Source organism: Artibeus jamaicensis, unplaced genomic scaffold (assembly GCF_021234435.1).
Source record: "Artibeus jamaicensis isolate MK-2021 breed Jamaican fruit bat unplaced genomic scaffold, CSHL_Jam_final contig_1015, whole genome shotgun sequence".
NCBI lineage: Eukaryota > Metazoa > Chordata > Mammalia > Chiroptera > Phyllostomidae > Artibeus > Artibeus jamaicensis.
This window is the reverse complement of record NW_026521194.1, coordinates 18,317,092-18,344,466: the sequence shown is the minus strand read 5'-3', so window position 1 is coordinate 18,344,466 and position 27,375 is coordinate 18,317,092. Positions and strand designations below refer to the sequence as shown.

At 50.3% G+C, this 27,375-nt stretch overlaps 1 protein-coding gene across 4 annotated transcripts in view; it reads left to right on the top strand.

Moving 5' to 3' along the window:
• Nucleotides 1-233: 233 nt before the first annotated feature.
• The window catches only part of NRP2 (neuropilin 2), a 116,278-nt gene continuing 89,136 nt past the window's right edge, over nt 234-27,375 (top strand). For all 4 annotated transcript variants that reach the window (XM_053656886.1, XM_037166050.2, XM_053656914.1 and 1 more), the window contains exons 1-2: nt 234-1,159; nt 16,426-16,603. In XM_053656886.1, coding sequence (XP_053512861.1) covers nt 1,087-1,159; nt 16,426-16,603 — 251 coding nt within the window. In that variant the 5' untranslated portion in view covers nt 234-1,086. The remainder of the gene's footprint in view (nt 1,160-16,425; nt 16,604-27,375) is intronic.

Sequence of the window (27,375 nt, the reverse complement as noted above, 5' to 3'; positions counted from 1 at the left end):
AGCCTAGGTTGGGCGGGAGGTTTCGGGTGGGAGTGGGGCGGCTGGGTGGGAGCTGCCTTAACTTTGATCCGGCCGCGGCCCCGGGGAAACCGCCGCCGCCCCGCCCGAGGTGGGTGCCGCGGCGCTCGGCTCTGCGCCGCGCGTCTCCGCGGCTGCCTCTTTAATCAGGAACACAGAAGGGGCGGGCCCTGAGCCGGCGCGTAATCGGATAGCTCTGCCGCGGCTCTGACATCCACATGCTGCTCGGCCTGAAAAGGCAGGGGGGAGCCGGAGGGGAAGCAGAGGACGCGAGCGAGGCAGCAGCCCGCAGCCCGCCCCCAGCACGTCCTCAGACGCTCAGACACTCGGCCGAGCGCTGGGCGAGGTGGAGGTGAAGGCGGGCGCGAGCGAACTCGGAGAGGGGCTCGCTCACTCCCAGGCGATCCGAGCGGCTTCCACCGCACCGGCAGCAGCCACGGCAGCAGCGCCAGCGGCTTCCTTCTTCAGACTCCCCTTCTGAGGCTGGCCAAGCGGGTGTAGCCCTTGGGGGAGGATCTCGCTAGGGGAACTCGGAGAGGGCAAGAGCCGGCCAGCCGCCTCCTGCTCCGGCCGCTCGGCGGTGGGTGCCTCCGCCCTCGCACGGGTCCCGGGTGCCTGGGACTGTGTGTCAGTTTACGTCTCTGAGATCACACAGCTGCCCGGGGGCAGTGTGATGCCCAAGGCAAGTCTTGGCTTCTTTTTTTATTACAATTTTTTTTACGCCAGGCTTTCGGGAAATATTCCTGATGTTGTAGGATAAAGGAAATGATACTTTGAGGAACTGGAGAGGACATAGATCCGTTTTGTTTTTAAGAGAGGAAACCCGTCCTCTCTTCCCGGTTTGCTCCCTCTTTGCTGATTTCAAGAGCGACCCTCCTCCTGGTGAGGTGGGGATCCAGCAAGAATAAAGGTGAAGGCGGGCGGCCAGAACCCGGGAGGGAAACACTGGCCATCAGGAATCCCTGCAGAAGACACTATAAGGAAGACAGAAGACCGAGAAAACACAAAGACTTATAATTATACAAGAAACCTACAAATCCAGCTCTGGAGAGAGCCTCTTTCTCCAAAATGGATATGTTTCCACTCACCTGGATTTTCTTAGCTCTCCACTTTTCAGGACTCAAAGTGAGAGGCCAAGCAGGTAAGCCCCTTAAAGTTTTTTCTATTCATTTCAACATGCGTTGCCCTTCAAAGTAACTGCTAATGCAGGGGGGTGGGGGCACGAGGAATGGCACAGGAAAGAGGCTTCCTCAATACTGAATAATTTAAAGAGAGGTCCCAGCCGGCCCTCCCTACCGTACACCACCGCTGCTGCTAAAACCCAACTTTATTCTCCTGCTAGGGTTGTGTGTGTGTGTGTGTTTTGAAACATAGACAGAATTGGGCGGTGTTCAGATGTCACATATGGACTGAATCAAAGGTTTAAAAATACTACAAAGCCTTTTTGCATTACAGTTTTGGGGAATTTTTTTCCCTTTCTTGAAGCAGAGCACATCTCCCTTGAGTTTCTCCAACCTAGCCAGCGGAATATAAATCATTTGCATTCTCTCCACTTAGCTACATTGAGCAATGTTAACTGAAGGGCTTGGGAAAGGCAAGAGTCTAGTTTTGATTTTCCAATGCTGTGGATTCTTTGCAGAAAGTGTGGATATGCCTCAAAATCACAGGGCTCGGGAGCAAGTTGGCTTTCGGCTGAGCTAGGAGCTTGGAGCTGGGCACTGCTGGCAACCAAGGCAGTTAATCGTCCCTGCTCTCTTTCCTGCATCCGTGTGTTTTCTGGGGAAGTAAATCATGGGGTTTTTTTTTAAAAAAATTATTAGATAAAACAACTGTGTGGTCCTCCAAGGTCTCTCTTGCAAAGTGGTTAGAAACTTTTGAGAGGAATTTGTTCTCAACTGCTGCCAAAAAGGGTGTGTGGACTGAGTGCGGAGAGAAGCACCGCAGGCCCAGGATGTCGGGGACCAGTGTTTGTGTGAGTACATGTGTGGAGAGGCGGCTGGCACAGGGGTAGCTTCTGAGCAGGGAGTGCTGGTTTCGGGGAATCTGGTGGGGCTCGTCCTTCCTTCCCTCCACCACTGTCCAGGGAGAGCCTTTCTTCCCTCTGGGAACAGTGTCTGGAATCTGACAAAACTCTCAGAAGCTGCTACAGGTGACTGAGAATGAGGAAACCATCTATGGAGGAAAGAAGGAAAAGAGAAGGGAGAAAAAACCCTCCTGCTACTTACCCAGCAGCATTCCCAAGGCCACAGCTGCAGTGTAGAGCTAACCCCTGCAGCCTCGTGGGCACCTCCCCCCACCACAACGGCCAGTGGGTCGAGTGGGAGCCAGTTTTGACTAAAGGGGAAGTTTGTGCCTGGTTCTCTGATTCTCGCCTCCTCACACACACCCCGCTTTAGACTTGGGTTTTCATTTGAGGGGGAAGGAAATTCAGGATTGCCCTGGCGGTCCAAACCCACATGTTTGCTGTGTCTTCTCTGCCATGACTGCTCTCCACTTGGGGAGATTGATCACCTGTGCCTCCCCATTCCCTCTCACCTTAATTCTAAGTTCCCAGTTTGAAATGAAATGAAATTACCTCCCGCCCGACCTGAAGGCTGCATAAATTATGTATGTTTGTGTGATTCGCTGTGTGTGTGCCCTCGCTCGCGAGCGCGCGGTGAGGATGCCCACGGTATATTATGTATTCAGGCACGGTCTCTGGTAGGCCCAGGTTCATGAGTGCGCAGACACTGGCGCACACGCCGGCAAACGCACGCACTCACATACATGTACACACAACTCCAGAATCTGTGTGTTGTGCAGAGCGGGAGGGGTCGTGAAGACGGGGGACGTCTTCTACCCCAGATGTTCGCACATCTGTCCCCGAGCGCTGTGTGGAGTGTGTACGTGTGTGTGCGATACCGAAGGGGACCCACTCCCCCTCCGCCACCTGCCTCGGCTCTCTCCGCAGAGCCCCCCGCCCCCACCCCGCAGCCTCGCTACGTCACTCCTAGAGAAGCCCGGAGGCGCGGAGCCTAGGGCAAGTCACCCTTTTGGTGGGTCGCGGAGCTGGGACCCACCCAGGGATAGATACTCTCCAGCCCGGCGAAAAGGCGATCGCAAGCCCCGTGCTGCTCCCGCTTTCCTTCGGAGCAGCCCACTGGCACTCGGGCAGCTGGCGACGGGTGGCAAAGGGCGAGGCCCAGCCAGACCTCTGACTCACCCGGTGCGCGCCGGCCGAAAGGGGGCCGGGCCCAGCCCGCGGCAGCGACGGCGGGAACCCGTTCCGAGGAGTCAGGCAGAAAGGAGGGTGGAAGGGGAAAGAGGGGGAGCAATTGAGCAAGTAGCCCCGCGGCGTGCGGCCTCTGGGACTAGCGGGCGGCGCGCACCAGGCTCCCCCGCTCCTCCACACGCTGCCCGGCCAGACTGCAGCACCGCCGCCTTCTTGCCTCCCTTCTGCCCGGGCTAGGGGACTCGGGGCCCGCTGGCCGGGCCCTTCCAGGAGCTCCCTCTCTGCCTTCCCGCGTTCTATTCCGCGCTGCTTCAACCCTCCCTCCACCCCAGCAGATCCGTCTTTGAAAGGCTGAGGCCCGCGGCCAGCGGAGCTGGGGGTCTGAGCTCCGGCTGAGCTGGGTGGCGGGAAGCCGGGGTGGGATTTCCGAGCCGAGGGCGGAGAGAGAGGTGGACAGAAGCCAGCTGGAGCCTCGGGAAATGCGCGCAACTTGCACCGCCTCTAGTAGCGCCGCGCGCTGAGCGCCCGCCGCTGCGCCGAAACAGGTGAAGAGCACGCGGCTCCGGCGTCCACGTGGTGGTGAGGACTTGGTGGCCCCCAGCCCGCCCCAGCCCCCAGCGCCGTCGCTAAAGCCGCATCGATTTGTTTGGGCTACGCAGTAGAAACACAGCCGAGCAATCCATAAACATTCTATTAGGCAAAAGTATTCCCAGTGAAAGCAAAACCGAGGCTCAAGCCTGGGCAAAGTTGGCAGACTCTTAACTCCTCCAGCCTCTGTCCCCCTCCTCCAGACTGAGGACACCACCGGGGAGGAGCCTGCGGCTTTTCCTGGAGGCCGCCCATTGCCAGAAAGTTAAGTCGCGGCTGCAGTTCCCTGCTTGGAAGAAACCTCTGCAGTAGCTGGCGAGCCTCCCCGCCCCCCGCCGCCTCGCTCTTTGCTTTTCCACGTGAGAAAAAGAAATATTCATGGCCAATGCTTCATTTTTACTGATTGATTTCTTTTTAATATCGACACAATTTAATGGAGGAGAGGCGAGCAGTGATTGAATGGCTGCCCCCACCTTATGCCTTGAGCTAACTGCACCACCGCAGCGAGTCCCACCAGGTCCCCGCGCCTGGCTGCTGGGGGCAGGGAGGGGGCAGAGCTCGCACTTCAGCGCTGGAGAGGGATGGTGGTGGGAAAGCCGGTCAACCCCTGGGAATCTAGGGGGTGTGAGGGTGGGAATCAGCTCTCCCGGCCAAGCGGAGGGGATCCAACCGGGCGGAGAGCAGGACCAGTACAATGGCACTGGTCCCATCCAGACGGCACGAAGTGTGTCCAATAGAGTGGAGTCACCCCTGTCGGCCAAGATGGCCGCCGGTCAGCCAGGACGCTTTGGGTCAGGAGGGAAACTGCCTAGGTCAGAGCAGACACATCTGGCAAGGAGACACACCTAGGGTATCTGCACAGGCGGTCAGGGTAGCCACATCTGCAGAGCGGGACCACCCACACAGATAGGCTCCTGGGCAAATTCCCCGTTTGCCATCAGGGGTGCCAAGACAGTTACCAAAAGACCCAAAAGGGTGGAGCCCACCACTTTCAAGGTATAACTGAACCAGGCTCTAGACCACTGCTGAGACCGCTGAGCTCCACACCAGGGTGCTGCTCCACACCACGCTGCTCTCCCCTGGCATCAGCCACCAGAGGCCCTGCCCTGCTGGACTGAGGACTCCATCTGCCCTGCTGCCCATCTGGCTCTGGAGATCCTTCCTTGCAAGATGCTGAAGACTCCCTTGCCCACCGTGCTGTCCCGTGGACCTTCAGGCTGAGACTCTTGGACTTGGGTTCATGATTTCCATTGATTATTCTGTGTATGTGTTATAATTCTCTTAGATTGTTGGAGTGTGAGTAGGATATTAATGTATGTTGGTGTTCTACTTTGAGTGAACCTGCATGTAATAAAAGCTGAGTGAATGGCAGCGTAATTACTGTGTGTGACTCTGGTCTATTCCTTGGTGCCCGGCTGCTCAGCAGGCAGCCAGCAGAGCAGTTGCCCCGCTGAGTTATAGAAAAAGCGGTATCAAAACTTACGCTCGTGACAGTACGATGCGTCTGTCCGTGTTGCTGCTTCTGCATCCCCGGTTGAATTTGTCTGGAAGGGGAGGGAATGCAGGCTCTGGTTTACTGGCACGTGCTCACTGCCTGCCTCCCTCCCTCCACCTCCCTCCGTCCTTTCGGTTTCAGACGGAGAGGAGAGCCCCCTGGCGCTTGCCATTCCCTGTCAGCGCCTGGCCACAAAACTCCCCTTTGCTGGAGTTAATCATGGTCTGCAGGGGACTAGGTTACGCTCAGGAAATCATTCAGTCCCTGACAATGGGCTTCTTCAGAGAGTGGCCACTCCTAGCCCCAGTGTCCACACTGCTTGGAGCCAAAAGAGCCCAGACCCTGTAACCTACCCCACACACCCCTCCTCTGTCTAGAGAGCTTTGATGGTTCTTGGGTTTTAACACCATTGCCTAGATGCGGGACAGACCTTCCATTCAACCTTCCATCTGAAATGATCAGATAAGAGGTGTAAATTGGCTGTGGGAGACAGGTCTGAGTTCAAACAACTCCTGAAAGAGAGGCAGTGACGGTCTAGGCTCTGGATGAGGGTTTGAAGAGGGTTCTGTTTTAGCCCGCGCCCCCCCCCCCGCCCCACCAGGCAGGCAGGATAATTATGAGCAAGCATAATAATTTGCAACAAAACTGTCCACTTCTAGATTCTGCCCAGACAGCCTGCTCTAGGCTCTGGGGACTGATTCCATGCCCACACTCCATAGGTGCCCCGTGAACTTTACCCGGTAAACAGCCCCGGAGGTAGTGAAACTGTTGCCTGTTGCCAACAGGGCACACAGTGCAGACCAGCGGGCAGAAGAGGGCTCCTGCCAGGGCTTTGGGGCAAGCCCCTTCTTGTCCTGGATGAGCCTGGTAGGGCTGTGAATGCCCAGGCAGCACCGCGGGTTTGGACTTTTTGTCATTCTGTGGAGCCCTCAGATTACACTGCAGAGCCCTGACTGGCAAAATGAAAGGTTGGAAGTGACTGGAACCCCAGGCTATCCAGACAGGACTCCTGCTGTCTACCAAATGGCTTTCAACCCCTGCCATTGAATGTAAAGTCCGCACTGGGGCAGTGAAAGGTCCGATCCTATCTTCACGGTGTAGAAGAAGCTAGGAGCCCAAATGCCAGTTCATATGCATTGAATTGAGAGGCATGAATGCAAATAACATTGGGCCTGGTGAAGGCAGGGAGTTAGATAATTCTGGGTAATCTACCTGGTGTTTTTACTCAGCTGCTCATTAAGGCAATCAAGAGAATGAGCTGACCTTGGATAATCTAAGTGTGGGACAATTCCGAATGGCAGAATTCAGAGCTCGCTTCATGGGTAAAGAGTTTTCAGAATGTATTCCGCAGAAGTCCAGTTTGGAAAGACTTTAGGAAATAAAGATGTGATATCCCGTTCTTAAAGGATGGAGCAGAAGCAAAACACCATTTTAATTTCTTACACTGACAAGAAAGGACTTGAAAAGTGACGTCTGAGAAATAGTTTTAATGTCATTAACATATGTGATTATCATGTCATCTGACCATCATTTGCCACTGGACAGTCTTTGAGTCACCCTCCTGGGGTGGCAGACATGTGTTTGAGCCCCAGAACGTAAGTCTTTGTACTGTTCCTTCCAGGTAAGGACGTCACTTAAAAAAAGAAAATTAACCCATTCCTGGAAGATCCTGGGGGAGTTTGCACTGGAGAGCCTACAGCATTTTTCAATGCTCCATCTACCTTGATGAGAAGTGGCTGAGGGCTTAATGGTTTCCTTACGATACATAACAGGATTCAGGATTCGGTGGGGTGGTTCCTTGCAGCGGGGCTGGCCCTCTAGGAGAAAGCATCTTCTAAAGGTTTAGGAAACTGTCAAGTTTAGATAAGGCTGAGCTCTGATCCTATGGGACCTTGGTTGTATTAATAAGGAGAAATTAATTTTTAACCACTGGGCACGTTGCCAAATTATGTGACCTTTGGCAGACCAGCTGTGCTATAAAAATAAATCCCCCATTTCTGAAAATGCTGTTCTTATCCAGTAGAACAATAACAACGTGGTATTTGACATAGATGAAGAGTAAGGTTGAGAAGAAAGGAGAACAGGGGGAGTTTCCAACAAAAATCCCTCCCATGTTTTGACACACAGTTTCAGGCCTGAGCATCCTATGTACTCTCCACACGCCCCAAACACACACCCTGGTTTCCAGTGCACAGGAAAGGGCCAGGAGGACAAGGAGCAGAGGCCTGGGGGAGCCGGGAATGGAGAAGGTGTTAAGTGCTTCCAGCCGCTCACACCCCAGCCCTGAACACGGTCTCCCATTGTCCGTCCACACAGACAGACGACTGGCACAGGAAGAGAAAAGGGAGTTTCACACAGGCAAAACGTTTGTCTTTCCCTAAATGCCACTAAATAAGTTTGTCATGTGGACGTTTGGGGGAGAACTGCATTGGGCTTTCCGGCTTCTGAAGCACCGGGGACAGACCGCCTGGGTTTAAAATTCAGCCCAGCCACCTGCCAAGTCTGTGATCCAGAATCTTGATCTCTCTGTGCCCCAGCTTCCTGGTCTGTAAGATGTGTTGGATAATAGTATAGCCTGCCTCACAGGTACTATTATCTAACGATTCTGAAGTTATTTCCTCTTTAAAACGGCTTCGGCCCACACTGGTGTGGCTCAGTGGGTTGGGCATCATTTCACAAAGCGAAAGGTCACCGGTTCAATTCCCTGTCAGGGCACATACCTAGGTTATGAGTTTGGTCCCTGGTTGGGACGCATACTAGAGGTGACTGATTGATGTTTCTGTCTCACGTTGATATTGATATCCTCCCTTCTCCTTTCTCTCAAAATAAACAAAATCTTGAAAAAAGCAAACAGCTTCAGTGGGGTTAACTGTATTACAGAAAACACACTGTACCCATTGTGGTAAGTTCATGTTATTTTTATGAGGTTTTTTTTAATGGGTAGATAATTATTCCTTCTCAGCTCTTACCCCACGAAACCTCTGCCTGTGTTTTATAAGCTTCGGATTAGCCTCAGCACTCTGTTCTTCTTCAAAGAAAGCTGTTCTCCGCTGGGTTCTCATCTTCCATCTACTTCTCTGCCTATTTTTCTCTTCTTGTTCTTCCACTTTGTGTTCTTGCCTCTACTGATTGTTTTAAGTCTCTCTCCCTTTTTTCCTCTTCTTATCTTCTGCCCTTCATCAGGAAAGGGGTGCTCGGCAGGGATCACAGTGTTGAAGGTGCCCCCCCTCCTCCACCCTGAATGTGCAGTAACTTCTACCCTGGCATTAAGGCCCCTCAGCAGCTGAACTCAAAAAAGTCATCATAAAGACAAAATAGCTTTTACCCAGCAAGACTCTTAATAATCCCATTTCCCTCTGGGTCTTCATAAAAGAGTCATGATCTAATCCAGAAAAAAGGGAGGGGGCCTGGGACTAACAAAAGGAGAGCTCTCCCTGTAGTGTGCAATGGCCGGGGCCGCTGGCCCGCTTAATGCACACGCCCAGGGTGACCCTGCTCGCTGCCTCCAAAGATCCCATGATAACCAGGGCTCTGGATGGTCTGTCAGTGAAAAAGATAAAGGGAATTGCAAATTACTGGACTGAGTGGTAACAATAATTGTTTTGAAAAAGGAGAAAAATAAAACAGATGTGCCCAAAAGGCACTGGGAGGGAGGTGGCAACGTTAGGGGGGTGGGTACAAAGAAATGAACTAAAACCCAGCAAGAGACAATCCTCTACCAGCCCAAGTTCAGTGGTGACGTAGTAGTTTGCATCTTCCTGATGTCCTGACAACAGGTATCTAGAACTTGCCTTTGGGAGGGACGGTGGGGGTCTGGAGTGAGGGGGCAGGAAAACCCTCTGACGAGTTATTTTTACCATTATTAGAATTAAAATGTAAGCGTCGTTTGAACTTATTATCTGAGATCAGGGTGTCTTCAGAGACACAGTTTACACTAACTCCACCCTGACTTATGACGAGGTGTTGTTACCCCAAGCAAGTCATTTAAACACTCAGTTTATCACTAAAGAAAATTCCCACTTAACAGCGGCTGTGGGCTAGAAAGACAGGTTGTAGCTGGAGAAGCAGAACAATTTGCAAGAAGGCTTTCTTAGCATTTGCGATACCTACCAATACTTTTGGTGTTACTTTAGGCAATTAGTAACTTATTAACTCATCAAACCTCAAGAAGACTGATGGTTGGGAAAGGCTCTGGGTTTGATCCTATAAGGTTCACCAAAGATGAATCGGAAGGGGGCCATGCGCTCAAGTCGTGGTGGTCCAGCAGAACAGATAAGTCTGTCCTGGGCTCTCACACAACTTGGAGCAGCGAATTTCACTGGCCTGCCGCAAGAATTTTTAAAACATGCGATACCCAACTATGTGGTCAGGGGCACTGTCCTCTTCTTTTCCCTTAGATGGCCAAATAAAAAAAATGACAACATCCAACACAACAATAATCATCCAGTGTGAATTAATCAAAATTATACCTACATTTTTATCACATAGGCAAAAAACATATTTTTGGGTGTGCTGCAAGTATTTTAGTAATTAGTCTATGTACTGGTCTATGTGTAAAAGGTTGACCATCACTGCCTTCAGATACGTGGAAGAGCTCCGGTCTCCCAGGTCTGACGTGGGGAGAGGGGAAGGGTGCCCTTGGTGTGGCTGGCGAGGGAGCATCTGAGCCCAGACTACTGAGGGAAGGGGTGGGACCTGGAGCTGGGAAGGTAATACCACAGCGTAAGGGGAGGGTGGGAGCAGAGAACTAGCCACTGGGCTGTTTGAGGCAAACACTCAGAAGCTGCAGTTTTAGAATGTATGGGGGGAAATAACTGCTAATAAGGTTGGAAATAGTAGCTCGAGCTAAATGCAAGGCCCAAGTTGCTAGGCCAGGGAGGTTAGGTTTCATTTCCTAACCAATGGGGAGCCATTGATGTTTCAACATAAGGCTCCAGTTAATCAGAATAAATGAAAAAAAATATTATATTACATTTTTTTCCTCCTTTGGTTTTTGGAGAGACCTCAAAATTATTCTCCTTCGATTTCCTTCCCCAAATGTCTGTTGAAATGGTCAGGAGTTGTAATCCCACATCTCTCATCAATGGCATCAAAATTGCATTTACAATGAAGGCTGGAAAAGAGTGGACATAAATACAAAGTAATGATATTATATTGGCTGCCCTATTGGAATTGCATTTGTTTATGATATAAGATGACATATAACAAGGTTACCACAGGTGGCATGATTTGAGGTCAGGGAAGTAATCACATCAAACATACATTTTAACGATTAAGCAAAGGTTCATTTTCAGAAGCCAAATTGAGGGGAAGAGACTTTCCAAAGCCCGGCTTCCAGACCCAGCACCCAGCTCTCACCTTGGGGAATCACTGGAGGTGTTCGTTCTACTAGAAGAGGAGGCTTTGCCGTGTCCTGTTCTTTCTGCACACTCCTGGGCTGGCCTCCTCCCCCGCTCTCAGATCCTCTCCTTTCTGCCCTCCCTGAGATATTTTTATTCAGATTTTGAACTTTATCACTGCAGAAGTTCACAAGGCTTTCCATTTGCTGTGCCTTCAGGAGTGCATCGCTCACTGCCACCCAGCCCCATAAATTGAATAGATTGCATCCCTTCCCAGTTGCCTTAGGAAGTGGTCAAACAGCCGCATTCCTGGGCTGATGGATTGGCTCATTTCTTCCCAGCTTAAGCCAAGATACAGATTTTATGAGACTGTCTTGTGACAGACTGAAGTCGCTTTGAATAAAACAAAATCCAGCCTCAGCCCACAGAAAAAAACTCTTAAAACGCAGTTTATCCAGGGTAAGTGAGCAAAATTTGGTTAGAGCCCCGAGCAGAGGACTTTGATGACTTGGGCGAGGGATTTTAAGACACTCTTTTTGGTCTTGTTATGCATTACGGTTGTTGACAGGCTCGCACACAGAACTGTGTATCCATAATATTTATACATACGCAGCCACCAACTCAGTTAAGAAACGTCAATAGAGCTACTGCGATTAAAAGAGACATTTGAACTCTCCATAATGTAAGACAGACGTGTACCTCTGAGGAGTCCCGCAGTTTTGTTTTAGGCTTACCTAAAGCACATGAAACAGGTGTAACTCCTTGAATAAATAATCTGGCTGTCTAGGAGGGTGGAGAACCTTCACTGTTTTGCTTCATCTATGGGTTATAAGATTCCCCACCTCATTAAACAGATTTTGAATTTTAGAGCTGAAACCGACCTCCTCTCTAGTGAGGTCACTCTCACTAGGGTGTTAGAGTCTAGAGACTCTAGACTCGAGACTCTAGAGAGAGTTAGACTCACTCTCTACAGTTGATGGATGACAGCACAAAGGCTCAGAGTAGTTACTAACTTAGCTAAGGTCACACAGCTTGCTAGTGGTACGATCATACTCTGTGCAAGCATCCTTACTGGCAAAGTGGCAAGGTGACAAGTTCTCTTGTTAGTAGAAGAAATCTTCTAATAGACAAAAAAACTGTACTTGAAAAATAACTAAATAAAATTAATAAAAAAAAAAGAAATCTTCTTTGCCTCAGCTCCTAATAATTACATGAAAACAATGCTGTGGAAATAGGGACAGGATGGGATTATACTGTGGATAAAGGATAAATTATGAAGTAAATAAGGTATATTATTTTAATGAGTATGTGATGTACTGCTTTTCTCCACCAGGTGCTCTGAGGTGTGTGTAAGAAATAGATGCATTCAAATCCTTTAATTCTCTCTTTGCCGTGGCATTTTGAAGTAACACAGGACGCGGTGACTGGTTCTGAGGGTTTCAAACTCTCTTCCAGGAAGGGCTGATGTTCTCGGAGAGAAGGCCCATCAGGGATGAGGGGAGGGACTCCGAGTGGGCTCCCCGCCAGTTCTGGCCACCCCGCGTCCCAGAGCCCAGAAACAGCTTCACTTTTAGCTGCCTTGTACTTTGGAGTTCAGGGCAGAGTTGCGTTCAAGGGAAAAACAAACAAACACTTCTAAAAAGAATTTGAAAATTACACACTTAATTCAATGCACTCATTGAGTTTGGTCTCTCTTCTTGTTATTGTCAGCTCCCACCCCTTCCTGCCAACCTGGTCCCCTTAACCCAGACCCACCTTTAACAACACCCTGACTCTGCGACCTCACATCCAGCCAGTCCCAAAGTCCCCTGTTTTTGCCAAGGACTTGTTCCTCCCGCTCAGCTAAACCAAGTGATCTGATTGTTCTTTTACTGTGGGAATTGCCAGCAGGCTGTGGCCTGGTGTCGCCTGGTGTCGCCTGGCATCTCTGGCTGTTGTGATTCCAATCATTTCAAAGTCCTCACTATAGTCAGGCTTCAGTTTTTAACTATTTTTGCCAAGTTGTAGCCATGCAGTGTGCCTATAAAACAACTCCAGTTGACTTTCCTTAGAAGGCAGACCAGATTTTTTAAAAGAGTTTCTCCTCAATCCTTTCTAAAAAACAGACATTACTAGGAACCAGTGAGTTGTCTGAAACTGGGCTCTGTGGGAGGGACGGGACCGGTTACCCCAAGGTGCATCGGATGGTGCCCAGGCCCCCAGTAAAGCAGGACACCTCAGGGAGCGAGGGAGGGAGGGAGGAGCGCAGGCAGAGAGAAGGAGGAAAATGTCAGAAATAACCTGACATTTCACTCAGGCCGGTGTGGCTCCCTGGGTTGGGCTACGTCCAGCAAAGCAAAAGGTTTCTAGGTTGATTCCCAGTCAGGGCACAAACTTCTGTTACAGGTGGCAGTGGGGGAGCTGGTTGGATATGAGAAGCAACCAATCGATCTCTCTCTCCCTTTTTCTCTCTCCCTCGCTTCCCCTCTCTCTAAAAAATAAATAAATAATTAACATTTTATTTATCAAATAAAAACACGTAAGTGGTCATTGTGGGGGTGGGGAGAATCAGACCTTTGTGACATAATATTCCCTTTGTTTCAAATTACTTTTTGAAATTAAATGAATTTGGGGTACCATTGGTTAAAAAACATGTACTTTTCAGGTGTGCAGTTTTATAATACATCGCTTTTATATTGTATTGCGTGCTCACCGCCCAAAGTCTAGTCTCCTTCTGTGTCCATGTATTTGAACCCCTTTACCCTCTTCATCCTCTTCCCAACCCCCTCCCCCTGTGGTAACCACCATACTGTTGTCTAGAGGTGCTCCTTCAACCCTTCCACCCTCGGGCCTCTGAGGTCTTTATCTGCCCTAACCTGGCCCATCTCAGATGTAGCAGAAAACTTCTCTGAACAGTTCAGGTCTGAGTTTGCCTGCTCCTCCTTGGGAAGTAAATTCACCACAGGTGAAAGGTGTTCACAAAATATTTGGAGAAAGAAGTCCTTTGTCAACTCACCAAACAGGCTCAGTAGCTCAAACTTCAACCTGGTCAACCACCCTTCTGTGTATGCATATCGGCCTACAGGGGTCTGCCCTTGAGTTCAGCCCTCTTTTGCCTGGGCTTGTGAGGAGAGCAAGAAGAGTGTTCATGGTCTCCCTTTGGGAACACAGTGAAGGCCTCCAAAGGGCTGGATGGAATAGCTCCTCAGAAGAAAGCCCAGGGCATTTCTCTAGAGCACATGATTGTATTTTAGGAATTAGAAGGGGGGGCAAACCTGGAAATGAAAGATCAATGGTCAAGAGTAAGCATAAAGGGAATGTGTGTTTTCTTTACAATTTTTACTGATGTATTTCAAGAATTTGGTTTTCTCCAAGAAACACAGAGATGGAAATACTAGCATTTATCTTGATGGATCTGTGTCTGTGGAAATGATACGTGATGTTTTATGAGCGGGTGTCAAAGTGTGTACAGGACAAAAGTGTTCGTTTCTAATATGTGTGGTACCTCTGTGTGTGTTTCTGAGTGTGAGTTTATAAATGTGTGGATATTGGAAAGGGTAACTACACACAAGCAGAGCAGATGTTTTAATGAGTTCTCAAATATTTTAATGAGTGCCTTGATTTTCTCCAGATAAAGGAAAGACAGAAGAAAGGAATGGGTTACTTGCTCCTTTTCATTTGAGTCTGAGTCTTTAGCAGCAGGAAAGGCAGAGTCAGCCATGGGACATACACAGTTGGGACTTGTTCTTCGGTGGGGAAGTGAGAACTCCCGGCGTGGATCAGAAATGAAACCCTCTTAGGCGGACGTGTCCTGCCTTTCCTGCTGACTGTGTGTGCCTGCTCTAATTGCTGGAAACTTAAACTTGGTGCAACAGGGGAATTGAGGGGGCGAAGTTCTTCTTTCTGTAGAAAAAAGTTCAGTAGAAAATGTCCTCCCCTGTTAGCTGGGTCACAGAGCTGGAGATCCAAGTCCCCAAACCTCTGCCTTCTCAGACGGCCGCTCTAGTTCACCAGCCTGAGCCAGGACCAAAGGGCCACAGTTGGAGTTGTTGAAAGATGTTAGGTGCCCAGCTCAGGTGAGTGGTGTGGGCACCTGGAAGGCCTGCAGGGACTGGCCGCGGAGGAAGCGGTGGCACCAGGCCTCACCTCTGGCCTCATCTTCATCTGGGCAGGAGGCCTGGGCCTGTTGTCCTCCTGGGCTGGGGAGGGTGTGGGGTCATTAGGAGATGATGTCTCTTGAGTCAGAGGAAATGGCCTGCTTTTGTTTTCCACCCAGTAGGAAGTGGAACCTGAAGCTATTCAATTCTGGGCAGTTCAGCAGGGCACCGTTTGAGCTCTTGGAGGCGTGATGCCTGAAAGGCTACTTGTGCGGATGTGTGTGTCCCAACCACCTCTGTGCAGCTGCCCATATTTTATGCATTTAAAGCCTGTCAGCCTCGTAATCGAAAGCAGAGTTCTGGAAGACGGTGATGCCAACAGGCAGGGAGAATAGTAAAGTGCACCTGTAGAGTTAAAAAATGCATGACCCTTTCCCTCAAAGAGTGAACACAGGAGAGAGACCCATCCTGTAAGGTGGCTGCTGAGCCCTAATACATAATTCACGGGCCCATGCTGCTCCATGCAGATGGCGGTATTAAATCGTGATTGATGGTAAGAGGGGTGCACCTCTCCAAGTGGCTTCTGAATATTTCCAGGCCTCTTGTGTCTTCTCGTCCTCTGATCTACGGTGGTATTAAGCAACCCCCCCCCATTTCCCAGGACCCCCTCCTGGGGATTGAAGAACTGCACTCCCAAATATATGCCATTCTTCAAATGTCATCACCCCGCTTTTCTGCCTTTGAAGACTGCCCCTCTCCTCCTGGCACGGGGCAGCTGTCTCCCCAGCCAGGTACGCAGGCACTGTTGGGAAGAGTGGGGGTGGGGGTGCTGCTCCCCGGCAGCCAGCGGCCTTTCCAAGGGCTGGTTCCCGCTGGACAAAGCAGCAGCACACTCTGGTGGTGGTGGCCAGGCAGGAGGGACAGTGGGCAGAAAGCATGGAAAAAACACAGCCGCCCACTCAGCACAAAGCGCTCTTTGTCGAAACTCTGAGGTCAGAGCCGGTGGATCCTCCGATGCAGATTTTCCACTCGGTGTATAATGAAATAATAAATCAAATTTGTGGTGTGTGTGGAATTAAGTGTTTGGGGGTTTTGATTTTTCTTTCTTTCTTTAAAAAGAAAAAAAAAAGGGCTGAAATCACCCTCCAGGGCCTGTTCTGGCCCAGAGCTGAAAATGCTTCCTCCGCATCGCATGTAATTGTTACCAGGCCCGCTTGTGGGTCGGCACCACAAAACCGCCCTTGTCAGTTCCCGGAGCCGTTACTTCTGGCGGCCTGGGCCGGGCTGGGCCGGGCGGGGCGGGGAGACACCGCAGACCATGAAGGATTTATGAGGTAAAGATGGAGATGAGAGGTTTGAACAAGGCGCCGAGGAAGATGGGCCAAGGCAGGGAGACAGGAAGAGGCTGGGAGGCATGTTAAGTTTGTAGCTTTCTTATAGTTTTTAATCCCAGAGCATGTGATTGGGAGTATTTATGACCATTTTCTGGAATATTTCATTTGGGGAGCGTGTGTGTGTGTATGTGCATGTGTGTGTGCAGTCTCGGAGCCATGCTCGGTGAGCTGGTAATCTCTTCCCCCGAATGAGTAAGCAGGTTAGTTTTCTGGACGGCCGCGGGTAGATAAGACAAACAGGGAGAGAGGGAAAAAATGCTGGGACATAGTTGAAGTTCCTTGGGTTGTTTGCCTTCTCTTTCAGACTCACCCTGTGGAGGCCGTTTGAATTCCAAAGATGCTGGCTACATCACCTCCCCTGGCTACCCCCAGGACTACCCCTCCCACCAGAACTGCGAGTGGATTGTGTATGCCCCGGAACCCAACCAGAAGATTGTCCTCAACTTCAACCCTCACTTTGAAATCGAGAAGCACGATTGCAAGTAAGCACCATCCTGCCCAGGGCACATCCGGGAGATAGAATCCCACCTGCCCCTTAGGGTCCTCCCCCACCCCACCCCACTCCACCCCACCCTACCCCACCCCACTGCGGCAGCCGCTGCCTCATGGCCACACCCCCAACACCAGGACCTGCTGAACAGCGCTGGATCTCACCCAAGGTGGGATTCTCCTTCAGGGGCAAATAAGGCCTAGCTGGTCCCCTCGTGTCGAGGAAAGACCCTTCTTGAGTGAATTGTGCAAAGAATAACATCCTATCTTCAAAAGCTGGCAGTGAGGAGAATTCCCTGTGGGAGCAGTGGGAGTGGGGGTGGGGGGTGGACTACAAAAACTCGAGCTCTCGATGGTGGGATTTGCCTCCCCCTTGGAGGGCTCCCCATTTCCACTGCTGCTACCACACGTAGGAACCCCACCAGCTTCCTTAACAAAACAGTAGCCAAATCCCCAGGTGGAGGCTTCCTCTGCAGTCAGCTGTGGAGGGTCAGGCTGTCACCTTAGGAAGCGGCAGCTGCTCTCCTGACACTTAAAAATCCGAGTCTCCACCGGTAGATCTAAGATTTGCATTGATTCCTGGTAATCTGCGCTGCGCAGGTTAGAGTCTCAGAGCTGGATTTATCCAACAAACACTCTTCTAATTGCTTTATAAGTATCAATCCACTCAATTCTCACAATGGCCCTGGGAAATTGGGGTCACGACGACCTCCATTTTGCCAATGAGAAAAACCAAAGCCCGGAGCGCTTCAGTCCATCACCCTAGGTGACTCAGCGGTCTCACCACATCCGCTCTGTCGCTGTGGAAGTGTGTGGCTGAGGAGACCCCCCGTGGACATGCAGACATCTCTGAGCGCTTCGGCAATGTCGCGTCAACACTCAGGGCCCTGTGAAGTAAGGCGAGGGGGCAGGAAGTATTGTCACGTCGAGAATGTGCTTTGTACCATCTAGTGGGCTCTGTCGTACAGCATTTTGTCATTGAAACAAGGAGAGTTTTCTGGGCAGGAGAGAATGTGCAGACAATCCTGTCCGGCTCCAGGTGGGCTCCTACAACGTGCCTCTGCTCCAATGGGCGGTCAGTGCCCCCTTATGATTACTAAATAGGCGGAGCCGTACTGAAACCTTAATGCAGGGCCAGCTGGTGGGGAAGGTAGGAGACACAGGCCTAGGTCCAGCCAGCACTTCATAGAGGAGACAGGACCCCCCTGTAACCAGCGCGGACTGCGAAGCTGTGAATCCATGCCACTGTACCCTCTGTTTTCACCTACAGTACCTAATGGTTTTCCCCCAACAAGGGGTAGTCTTTGTTGAAAACCCAACGGTTTCCTGGATAGATGCCTCATGTGACAAAGAGTCATAAGACAGAGTTTCTAATTGCAAATCATCTCTTGACACAGGGTAATTCGTCAGTTCCTCTTTGTCTGAGTTAAACGCACACCCTGGATACATTTGTACAGACTCTCAAGGCTGCCCATTCCCTGCCAGTGAACTTTACCAAGAATTTCTGCTAGAAGAGCTTCTTTATAAGGTGTTTTTGCTCTTGGGGCCTCTGGCATGGCTGCAGAAGGTTGGCACACACTGAAGCGTAATGCACAGAGAGCTTGGGTCTGAGCTCAGAGAAATTTGACTAAGCACCTCTCTCGACTGAGGGCCAAATGCTGCTATGCTTATGCCAGCAAATCTCCCAGGGAAATTGCTCAGAGGTCATCTTATGTATATTCATAGTGGCAGAGGGAAGGCATGGCTTCAGAAAGAAAAACTCAGGAGCTAGTGAGCCTGGCTTTACACATGTTTTGAAGTGTGAAAGGCCAGGAAAACAGGCTCCTGTCCTGTTTGGGGCTGCAGGGTCCCGCTTCCCCTTACAGGACTCAGTTCCAGGGCTGCGGAGAACTCAGATTGCTGAAGGGTCTTGCAGAGGAGGGACAAAGTAGTTTCATGCCTGGGTTACAGGAGGGGAAGCAGCCCAGTGACAGGTTATCTCTGGCTTATCATCTTCACTAAGTAGCTTCCTGTTTTTCTTCGTACTCCCCCATTCAATGCTTCTGGCTTGAACCAACAAGGTCAGGAAGGTCAGGAAAAAAGTCTTTCTGGGGTCTCTCTCTTCCAGTGCCAAATTGTCAGAAAGGGTCTGTTGGGGTCAAGCCTGTGCTACTTAACCTCGTCCTTCATTCTCTCTCTCCCCCATTTCCCCTCCATTGCCCATCTCTCTCTCGTCCTGATTAATTTTTGTATTTAGAAAGACACATCCGGTTCTCCCAACCTCTCACTCTGCAAGGTATTTTTAACATTCATCCCTGGCCATTTGCATTCAGAATAAATAGGCTTCTTCCCACCACGGCCTTGTTCACTTCCCTGTGAAAGGAACAATTAATCTAATTGAAGTCCTGGAAGTTCTGTCTGGTTCCTCCTCTCTTTCCCTCTCTCCTTTCTGTTCCAAAGGAGCCCCTGGGTTGGAAAGCAACTCACTCTCAAAGCAAAGTAGCCTCCTTTCTCCTTTCGTTTCGGGTGCATGTTTCGAATTGGATTTGGCTCTCGAAGCCCATCGAGTGGATGCTTCCCAAGAGAAAGCGGCCTGAACCGCCCTTCTGATGAGAGAACATGGCAGTGATACCCCTGCAAAAAGAGAAATGAGTAAGACAGTCAGCCCCGTGTGTTTTCCATCTTCCTCCTCTGAGCAGGATTAACTGCAGAGACTCGCCCAGGCCCTGGGAATGGTCCCTGGCCGGAGGTGGCTGTCCTGGCCAGTGCAGCTGGCACTTCCGTGCCTTGAAATCAGCCACCGAAGGTCTAGAGCAGCGATTGTCAACCTTTTCACTCATGGCACACATAAACTAATTACCAAAATTCTGAAGCACCCCCCAAAATGTATTTTTTGCCATCTGACAAAAAAATAGCTATCATTTTAATTCTTTCACACTGGATAGCTATTGCGGTGTTGGCCATTGGCACTTTTTTTATTTGACAATCTAAGTTTTTGATTGGTTTGGGGAAAGGAGATCACATCAGTGCCCGTGACTAAATAGTCAGGTATCATGTGTTTTAAAAATTCTGTGGCACACCTGTTGAAAATTGCTGGTTTAGGCCATCACCGAACAAACCCCAGACAAGACCTTTTCCCCTAATCACACTGGCTGCCTGGAAACTTGTACTCACAAGCCTCAGCCTGCCTGAGTCAGTGCCCTGTGGCCATTCTCAGGAATCCAAACCCCCAGCACCCTCAGGCTGTTCTGGAGCCTAGTCACCTGCTGTGGGCAGTAACCAGAGGGCCCTGTGGCCCTGACAGGTTGGTGTGGCCCAGGGACAAAGGGGCAGGACTGGGGCTAGCTGAGCAAACAGGGAGAAGCCACCTCATTTCATGTGGTGGGCAGAGGCTCCTGCTTGCTGCCTTTGACTTGAGTCATTGGCCACCGGGCTGAACGCATGGGTTTTAGAAGCATATGCACACAAAATCGAGTATTTTTCCGATTGTGACATCTAAAATTTGTGCATTTTGAAAAACAGCCGCCTCGTGTGACACACAGCTTGCTTCTGAGTCGTCCTTACTCAGGCATGGCGTCCCGACCCAAGCCAGGGGCTCCGCCACCAAAACCAGCGTTGAGAGAGCCTGGGTGCTGTTAGGAACTGGTCATGTCCTGGTGGTGAGGGGAGTGAGGGTGGGGAAAAGGGGGATAAATGGTAACAGAAAATGAATACAATTTTTTTTTTAAATATCAAAAGAAAAGGGAATTGGTCACTTCCAGATGGGTGTCTTGAAAAACGTTTTTCACAAAGTGCAAAAACCATTAAAAAATCTTGAAAGGATGTTTCTTAGGCTAAAAACCCCACACAGAAGTCTACATGAGTGACTTTATGTGTGCGTCCCACTCAGCAATGTATGACTTACCACGGGCCGTTGCAGAATAACGCCCCACCCAGGTGAAACTGCCAGGTACTGAAACATACATCTTTAAAGTTCCAAAAATTCTTTCTGAAAAGTTTATGTGCTAAAGGGCCTCCTGAAGCATGTGCCATACTTCCCTGTCTTATAAGACAAAGGACAGTCGACTTTTTTTCAGTGATTCAGGGCTTCTAATTCTAAACTTGACCTTTTGGGGTAGCCTGGCCGGGATCTGTCATGTTGGATCAGGTAGACTCAGACTTGAGTTTTTGCTGACGTTTTAAACTTCCCAGGCTTCAGTTTCCCTATCTAAGAAGCTGTGATGACATGATAACTCCTTGTTAATGTCGATGCACAATAAATTAGCAACTATGTTAGCATCTTGGTCATGGGATGTTTGGGACTTTCTTCGGTCAATCCTCTTGTTACTTCTTGTTATGAGTAGCCTATCTCCCGGGGACTTCTTCTTCCGACCTGTTTTTACTCTATTTTAGAGTGGGCATGGATTTTGCTTCAGGAGGTCTTCCTGTCTATTGCAGCCATTTTCAACTGGTGTGTTGCAAGAAGCACGCCAGGTGTGCCACAAGAATTTTTTAGACACACACTACCTGACTATTTAGTCAGAGACACTGACCTCTTTGCCTTAGATTGTCAAACTGCAGAAATGACCACAGCCAACACAACAATAGCCATTCGATGTGAATGAAATGAAAATTATACCTTTTTTTGTCAGATAGGCAAAAAATATATTTTCCGGTGTGTCGCAGAATTTTGGTAGTTAGTTTATGTGTGCCGTGAGAAAAAAAAGTTGAAAATCACTAGTCTATCGGGAAGTTTTGGTCCTGAGGTCAGAGCTTTGTCCCAACCCAGGGCACGCCCAGGGCCAGTGTAGCTGCTTCGCCCCATCTGCCGAGCTCAACGCAGGGTCTAGGAGCAACTGTGCATGGAGCCCTGGGCATTAACTGAGCTGCTCGTTATCTTTGCTTCAGAAACCACCCCTACCCCCCACCCCCCTGTTCGGGATATTAGAGGTTTGGGCTATTTGGCCTCTAGCCAAGTGTCCTGGATAGACAAGTTGGTCCTGTATTCACTGATGGCCGGAGGAGCCCTCCAAATTCTAGAAGACGTGTCTATTTGTCCCAAAATAGGGGATGATATCTTAGAAAGGTAGCAGTTGATAAATTGACTACAGTAAAGAGAGGAAACAGATCAGACCTCAGTAATCTGGCCCCGCCCCACCTGGCCAACATTGATTTCCTGTGCTCGGTAAACACTCTCGATTTTAGTCAAACAGTCAGACCTGCAGGAGACCCTGTGAGTGCCCAGTGCTCCGACTGTCCTCACCCTCCCCTCCACAGTGTGCAGCCACACACGCCCTTCTTCTTCCCCTCGGTTTCCTGGACCCCTCCAGGTCTCTGATGGACCCCCTGCTCCGAACGCAGAGCATTGCAGATCACCTTGATTTGCTTGCTTGCCTTTGGCCCATGTGTAGTTACCTTGTGTTCTGAGCATGTAAACTCTCCAAGGGCATGGACCCCATATTTCATGTCTATGTCCCCAGGGCAGGTGCATGCAGGTGATTGTGTCGGTGCTATTTTACATTTGAGACACCAGGGCACAGGTCAGTGTGACATGAACCTGCACTCCAAGGCTGACAGAACCGTCTTCTGTACTTGTCCATCCTGTGAGGTGACATAGTGACAGCAGGAGGATCAGACACCAGCTGTGGACATCTCCAGGCTCTCTGTGGTTTGGTCTCTCCCCCACAAAGTGACAATAGACCAACCATTCCTTCACCCAAAACTGGTTTTTAAGACCCTGCAATGTGCCAGACATGCTAACAGCACTGGAAACCCAGGGATGAGTAAATCATGCTCTTTGCCCTTTTGGAACTTCGAGTTCGGGAGGAGGGAACAAGGAAAAACATACAGTAATGGATAATAAAGCTGCCACATGTGGAGTATCACCTAAGCACTCTACATCATTTCATTTGATTCTTGAAAAAAGAAAAAAAAGCCCTGTGAAGTCATTGTTACTCTTTCCGCTGTATATAGATGGACAAACGTGGGCCCAAAGAAGTTCAGCAACGGACCCAGTGGCAGAGAGGGGTTTGAAGGCTGGAATGCTCTGCTTTGCAACCTGTGCTCTGTACTTCTGTGCTCTTCTGCCCTCCCTGCACTGTGCATTCTGACGGGGAATATGATGTGGACATGTTTTGTTAGCACACAGCACTGAGATCCAACCTAGGCTGGATAGATCAGGGAAGGCTCCCTGGAGGAGGTGATGCCTGTCCTGATCCTGAGAAGTTAACCAGGCAAAGGAGGAGTGTGTATGGCTGGTGGTCCTGGCAGAGAGCAGCATGTCAAGACAAGGAGGGTAGAGAATTTAATGACTTCGGGAATCACAATAATTGAAGGGCCATTCTTAGGACTTGCTGATACAAACCTCTTCTTGGAAAAGAGGTGCCTGAGCGTTGCTGTTTAATTTTATTTTCTGGCCAGGCAACTTCCACCATCTCAGAGAAGGGGTGTGGTCAGGAAGCAGGAAAGACTGAGGTTATAGGGATATTCCATTCTGCCCCCCCCCAGCCAGGGTCTCTGGTCTCATACCCTATGCCCAGGAACCCTAGTGTAATGCCTGAAACTGGGGTCGCCTGTGAAATTCCTGGTAACACTTTGGATTAGGGTCTGCTGGTCAGTTTACTCCTACACAGGGCTGCCTCTGAACACACGTCTCTTTCCTATGAATAGATGGCGGGAGGCCCCATCGTCCAACTGGAGGTCTCCGCCTGAGTCTCTAGAAATCAAAGCAGAAGTGAGAGTTCTGTGTGGGTCAGGAGGGCATCTTACACTCAGGAGAGACCCTCAGGTTACTTACAACTTTACTCCAGAATTACTGCCTGCCCAACCACAGAAATATTCCGATGCCCCCAAGGAATTATAAGCAGCAATGCTTTTTTTGTATTGCAACAACACCGCTGAGAACAGAAACAGATCCCTCTCCAGGTATGTGGTGCAATAAAGGGGAACAGTCCTGCTGACTCAGGCGCAGCTGGCAGCTGACCCCAGGCTCACCAGCCTTGACCACGGACTCCACCCAGCAACTTAGCTCACTGAAGAAGTGAGGAAAAACACCACAAAATGATCCTCCTCCTCCTCCTACCAAGGTTAAAGAGCAGTTGGGACAACTGTTATTTTTGGCCATTTGTTTTTAAACAGGCGATGTTGCAATCACAATCTTCCAAATGCAAGCTTCGGTGTGGACGTCCTTCTTAACAATGCGCTTTGTCTTCTGACTGAGCAAAATCACTTGAGATTTTCCAGTACACACTCCCACTTGTTCTGCCTCGCAGCCCGGGTGCCTTCTCTGAACCCAGCGGTCCCAGAAGGCCTGCATCTCACCCCATGTAACTCCGTGTAATTCTCCCATCTAATTACACTGGGTGAGAGTGTCTTCAGACATTCAGTGGGAGCCCTGGGCGTGGAGGGGATAAAGAGGAAGAGGAAATCGACCTAGTAAAGACATTGGATTTTTCTAAAAAAGGGATTTGTGTGTTTTCCTGTAGTCATGAGTCCTACAGGGAGGGGGAGGGGGAGAATATATATATTCTCTTTTGTTTTGTCCTTTTGAGTGGCAAGGTGGCTCGAAACCTTTGGATTAAGAGAAACTTAACAGATAATTTAATTCCATCCCTCTGCTTCTGCCTGGATAAATCATCTTAGGAAAAAAATACATCAGCCGCCCTTGTCTTCCTTCTAGAAAAGAGCTTTCATAATTGTCCTTCATTAGGGGACACAGTGTCTCACAACTCATCTACGCTGATTGCAGAGAAGATGGAGAAAAGTCCCTGAGCAATGTTAGCTGGGCCGAAATAAAATTCGAAAGAAAAAAGAAAGAAAGAAATGTGAGTTGGAGTTAGGTGTGAGAGGGCAGCCAAGCATGATAAAGGACAATCCACATGATTTTTTCTGTTTATTTTCTAGCTTTGTAGCCAGCCGTCTAGGAATTCTGCCTGTACTTCTCTGCTCCGCCTCCCTGTACGTCTGTCGGTGGGATGGAGAAACTGTCAGGCAGTAACAGCAATTATGTACCGCGCCCTCCACAGGTGTCAGACGCCACTACACTGAGAACGTTCCGTGTTTTACTCCAAGAGCTCACCTATGGGTCTGAAACCACCAATATTCCCATTTAACAGATGGGCCTACTGAGGCCCGGAGGAATAACACAGGTTGTGATGATAGGACTGGGATGTGAAGCCCGCCGCCCAAAGCTGCCTTTGCACACCTGTGCTCATGGACCTAGAGCTGTCATCTGCTGTCTCGATGCCTAGGGAGTTGGGGACCCTCTGATTTCCTTAGCTAATCTTGATAAGTCTTTGCCTTCTCTCTTTTTTCCATCCTTTTCTGTGCCTCTTCCTGCCATGTGGTCACTCCCGGATGCCAGCAGGGCAGTCAAGGAGAGAGAGAGCTTGCTGTCTTTATACTGACTCTGTCAATAGTCTCCGACGGCCTCCCTGTCCCCCACCTCCCACTGCCCTGGTCTCCTCCAGCCCCCTCACCATCCTCTTCGCATTCTCTGCCATCCCCCCACCACCTCACCCTCCATCTGGAATCCAAAGATGTGAGGGCTAGTAATAGAGTGTCAGCGGAAGTAATTGATTCCTCACACGGAGAGAATTCTGCCGCCTTGGGTGTCAGTGGAGCTGAACCAGAGTCTTGGAGGGTGAGCGAGACATGTAAACAGTCCGCGGCTGGGCTGTCAGGGCGCAGCCAGACACACCAGAGAGTGGGCGAGAGGGAAACCGTGGAACAAATCATTGTTTTATTGGGGAGGAAAAGAAGTAAATAATATTTCAGCCTAGGAATCAACAGTTTGAAAGAGATGGTTGAGTGCTGGGAGCTGAAGGAATCCTGAGGCAGGTTTTAACGGAAGAGTTTCTCTTTGTCTCAAGGCAGGGGGTTCGTCCCCGCCCGCCCACCATCTTCTCCCATTATCATCATTATTATCATTAAAATAATTACCGTAACAATTACAGTTGATGAGACCTCAGGTTTATAGAGCACCTTTCATCTAAAAGTTCAAAGTGATTTGTCTGTGTGGCCTCCCTTTGAGAGTGGTAGGAGGGTAAAGCAGTGTTATTTTTTTTTGGTCTTATCTGCTGAGAAGCTGAAGTCCAAGGAGATGCGGGATGCAGGCCAAGGCCCATGGCAGGGTGCTGGGTTAAGCGCTGGGGTACTGACTCCTCTGGGGCTCCTGGAGGGGGTTTCTACTGCCCACCAGGGCCCTTCTCCTCCGGCGGCCGGCTGGCCGGCCAGCAGTTGTGTGCAAAACGCAGACGGCACACGGGGCTGCGTCCTTCAAGCTCTGACTCACACTGTTCCTGTGCTTCCATGAGACTTCCCGCAATCTGGTTCCCTTTCTCGGAGAAGCTGGTGTCCTTTCTAGACATATTGCCTTCTGGTCTTATGGAGCCCCCAGCCAAGATCCCCCAACATTCCAGAACATCTGTGGCTTCCACCCATAACAAACGCCCCCCCCCATCAGTACTTCTCTTCGAGGAGGGGAGCGCTTTAACACACACCGCTTCAGCGTGGCCAGGACAGCACACCCTCCGAGCACAGACACAGTGCCTGCAGATTGCAGCCACCGAGGAAGTGACACTTAGCGAGCTGCTGTTTCAGAGGCGGAAGAAGTTCCAGCTGACTGGCCACTGAGTGCTGTATTCAGAATCTCCACCCTGGCGTGGCAGCAGCCCCTTCCTGCTCCGATGTTAGTGCAGGCCTCCATTCCCACACCACAGTGCTTGGGGCTTTCTGCACAACAATGATAACGTGGCCCCTGGGGCCAGGAGAGGCTCCGAGATCTGTAACCTGAAGCTCTGAGAGCAAGAAATACCAGGACAGGCCTGGCACACCTGCCACCTACTCCCCAACTGTCCCCTGCTTAGATTTCCATATGGCACATTTTTCAGACGAGTTTCATATTTTCCTAGTTTTGTTATGGAGCCTGGATGCCAGCAAAAAGGAGGTAGAAAAATGATTGGGAGCCTGAATTCCTGGAAGACCGTGAAGGACTTTTCCGAGGCCACAACTGATCTTCCCATGCCCAGCACACCTCACTCCCAGCAGGCTCTCACTTTTCAGACAAATGGGCAGGTCCCAAATCACTGTCGCAGGTAGACCCTCTGGGAGCCAGGGTTAGTGAACACCTGTCCCAGAAGCAGCCCTTCACCCGGCCGAGTGCAGGGATGCTGTCAGCACCCAGGCCCGGGGTGGAGGGCTCTGATTTCCCTCAGTGGGAAGCAGTCACTTTCTGTCCCTTTCCAGCCAGCCCTAAGAGGCACAGAGCCGTGACCCCTGTTCCCATTTACAAGGTGAGGCAAACGGAGGCACGCATGTCCGACTGGCCCAGGCCAGCTAGGACATGGTAGGGAGGCTCTGGCCCTGCTGGGGTTCACCTTCAGGTCCAAGCGCCAGCCTGCTGGTGAGCAGATATACACTGTGGGCTCTGGTGCCTTTGGAAAATGAGCAAGCTAAGTGCAGAGAGTGAGGCCGCTATAGACATGTACAGCAGGCAGAAGAAAGGCCCAGCCGTCACCTGAACACCGCCTACCCCAAAGCCTTAAACCTCCCATTGGCACCATTTGTCTAGGAAATCATTTCTTATGTAAGCAAACATCCCATCCAAGCTGACCTCCGGGAGCCGAGCAGGTCTGTGGCCACGCAGCCTCAGGAATGCGCAGCGCAGGGAGCCAGGCCAGTGGGGGAAGGGGTGCTCGGCCCGAGGGTCAGGGAGGAGGTGGTGGAGGCTTTGTTGTGTGCCCTCGATTCTCTGAAAGTTCATCGCAGTGACACTTATCAGACACCCTGTCTGGAGCGGCCTCCTTCC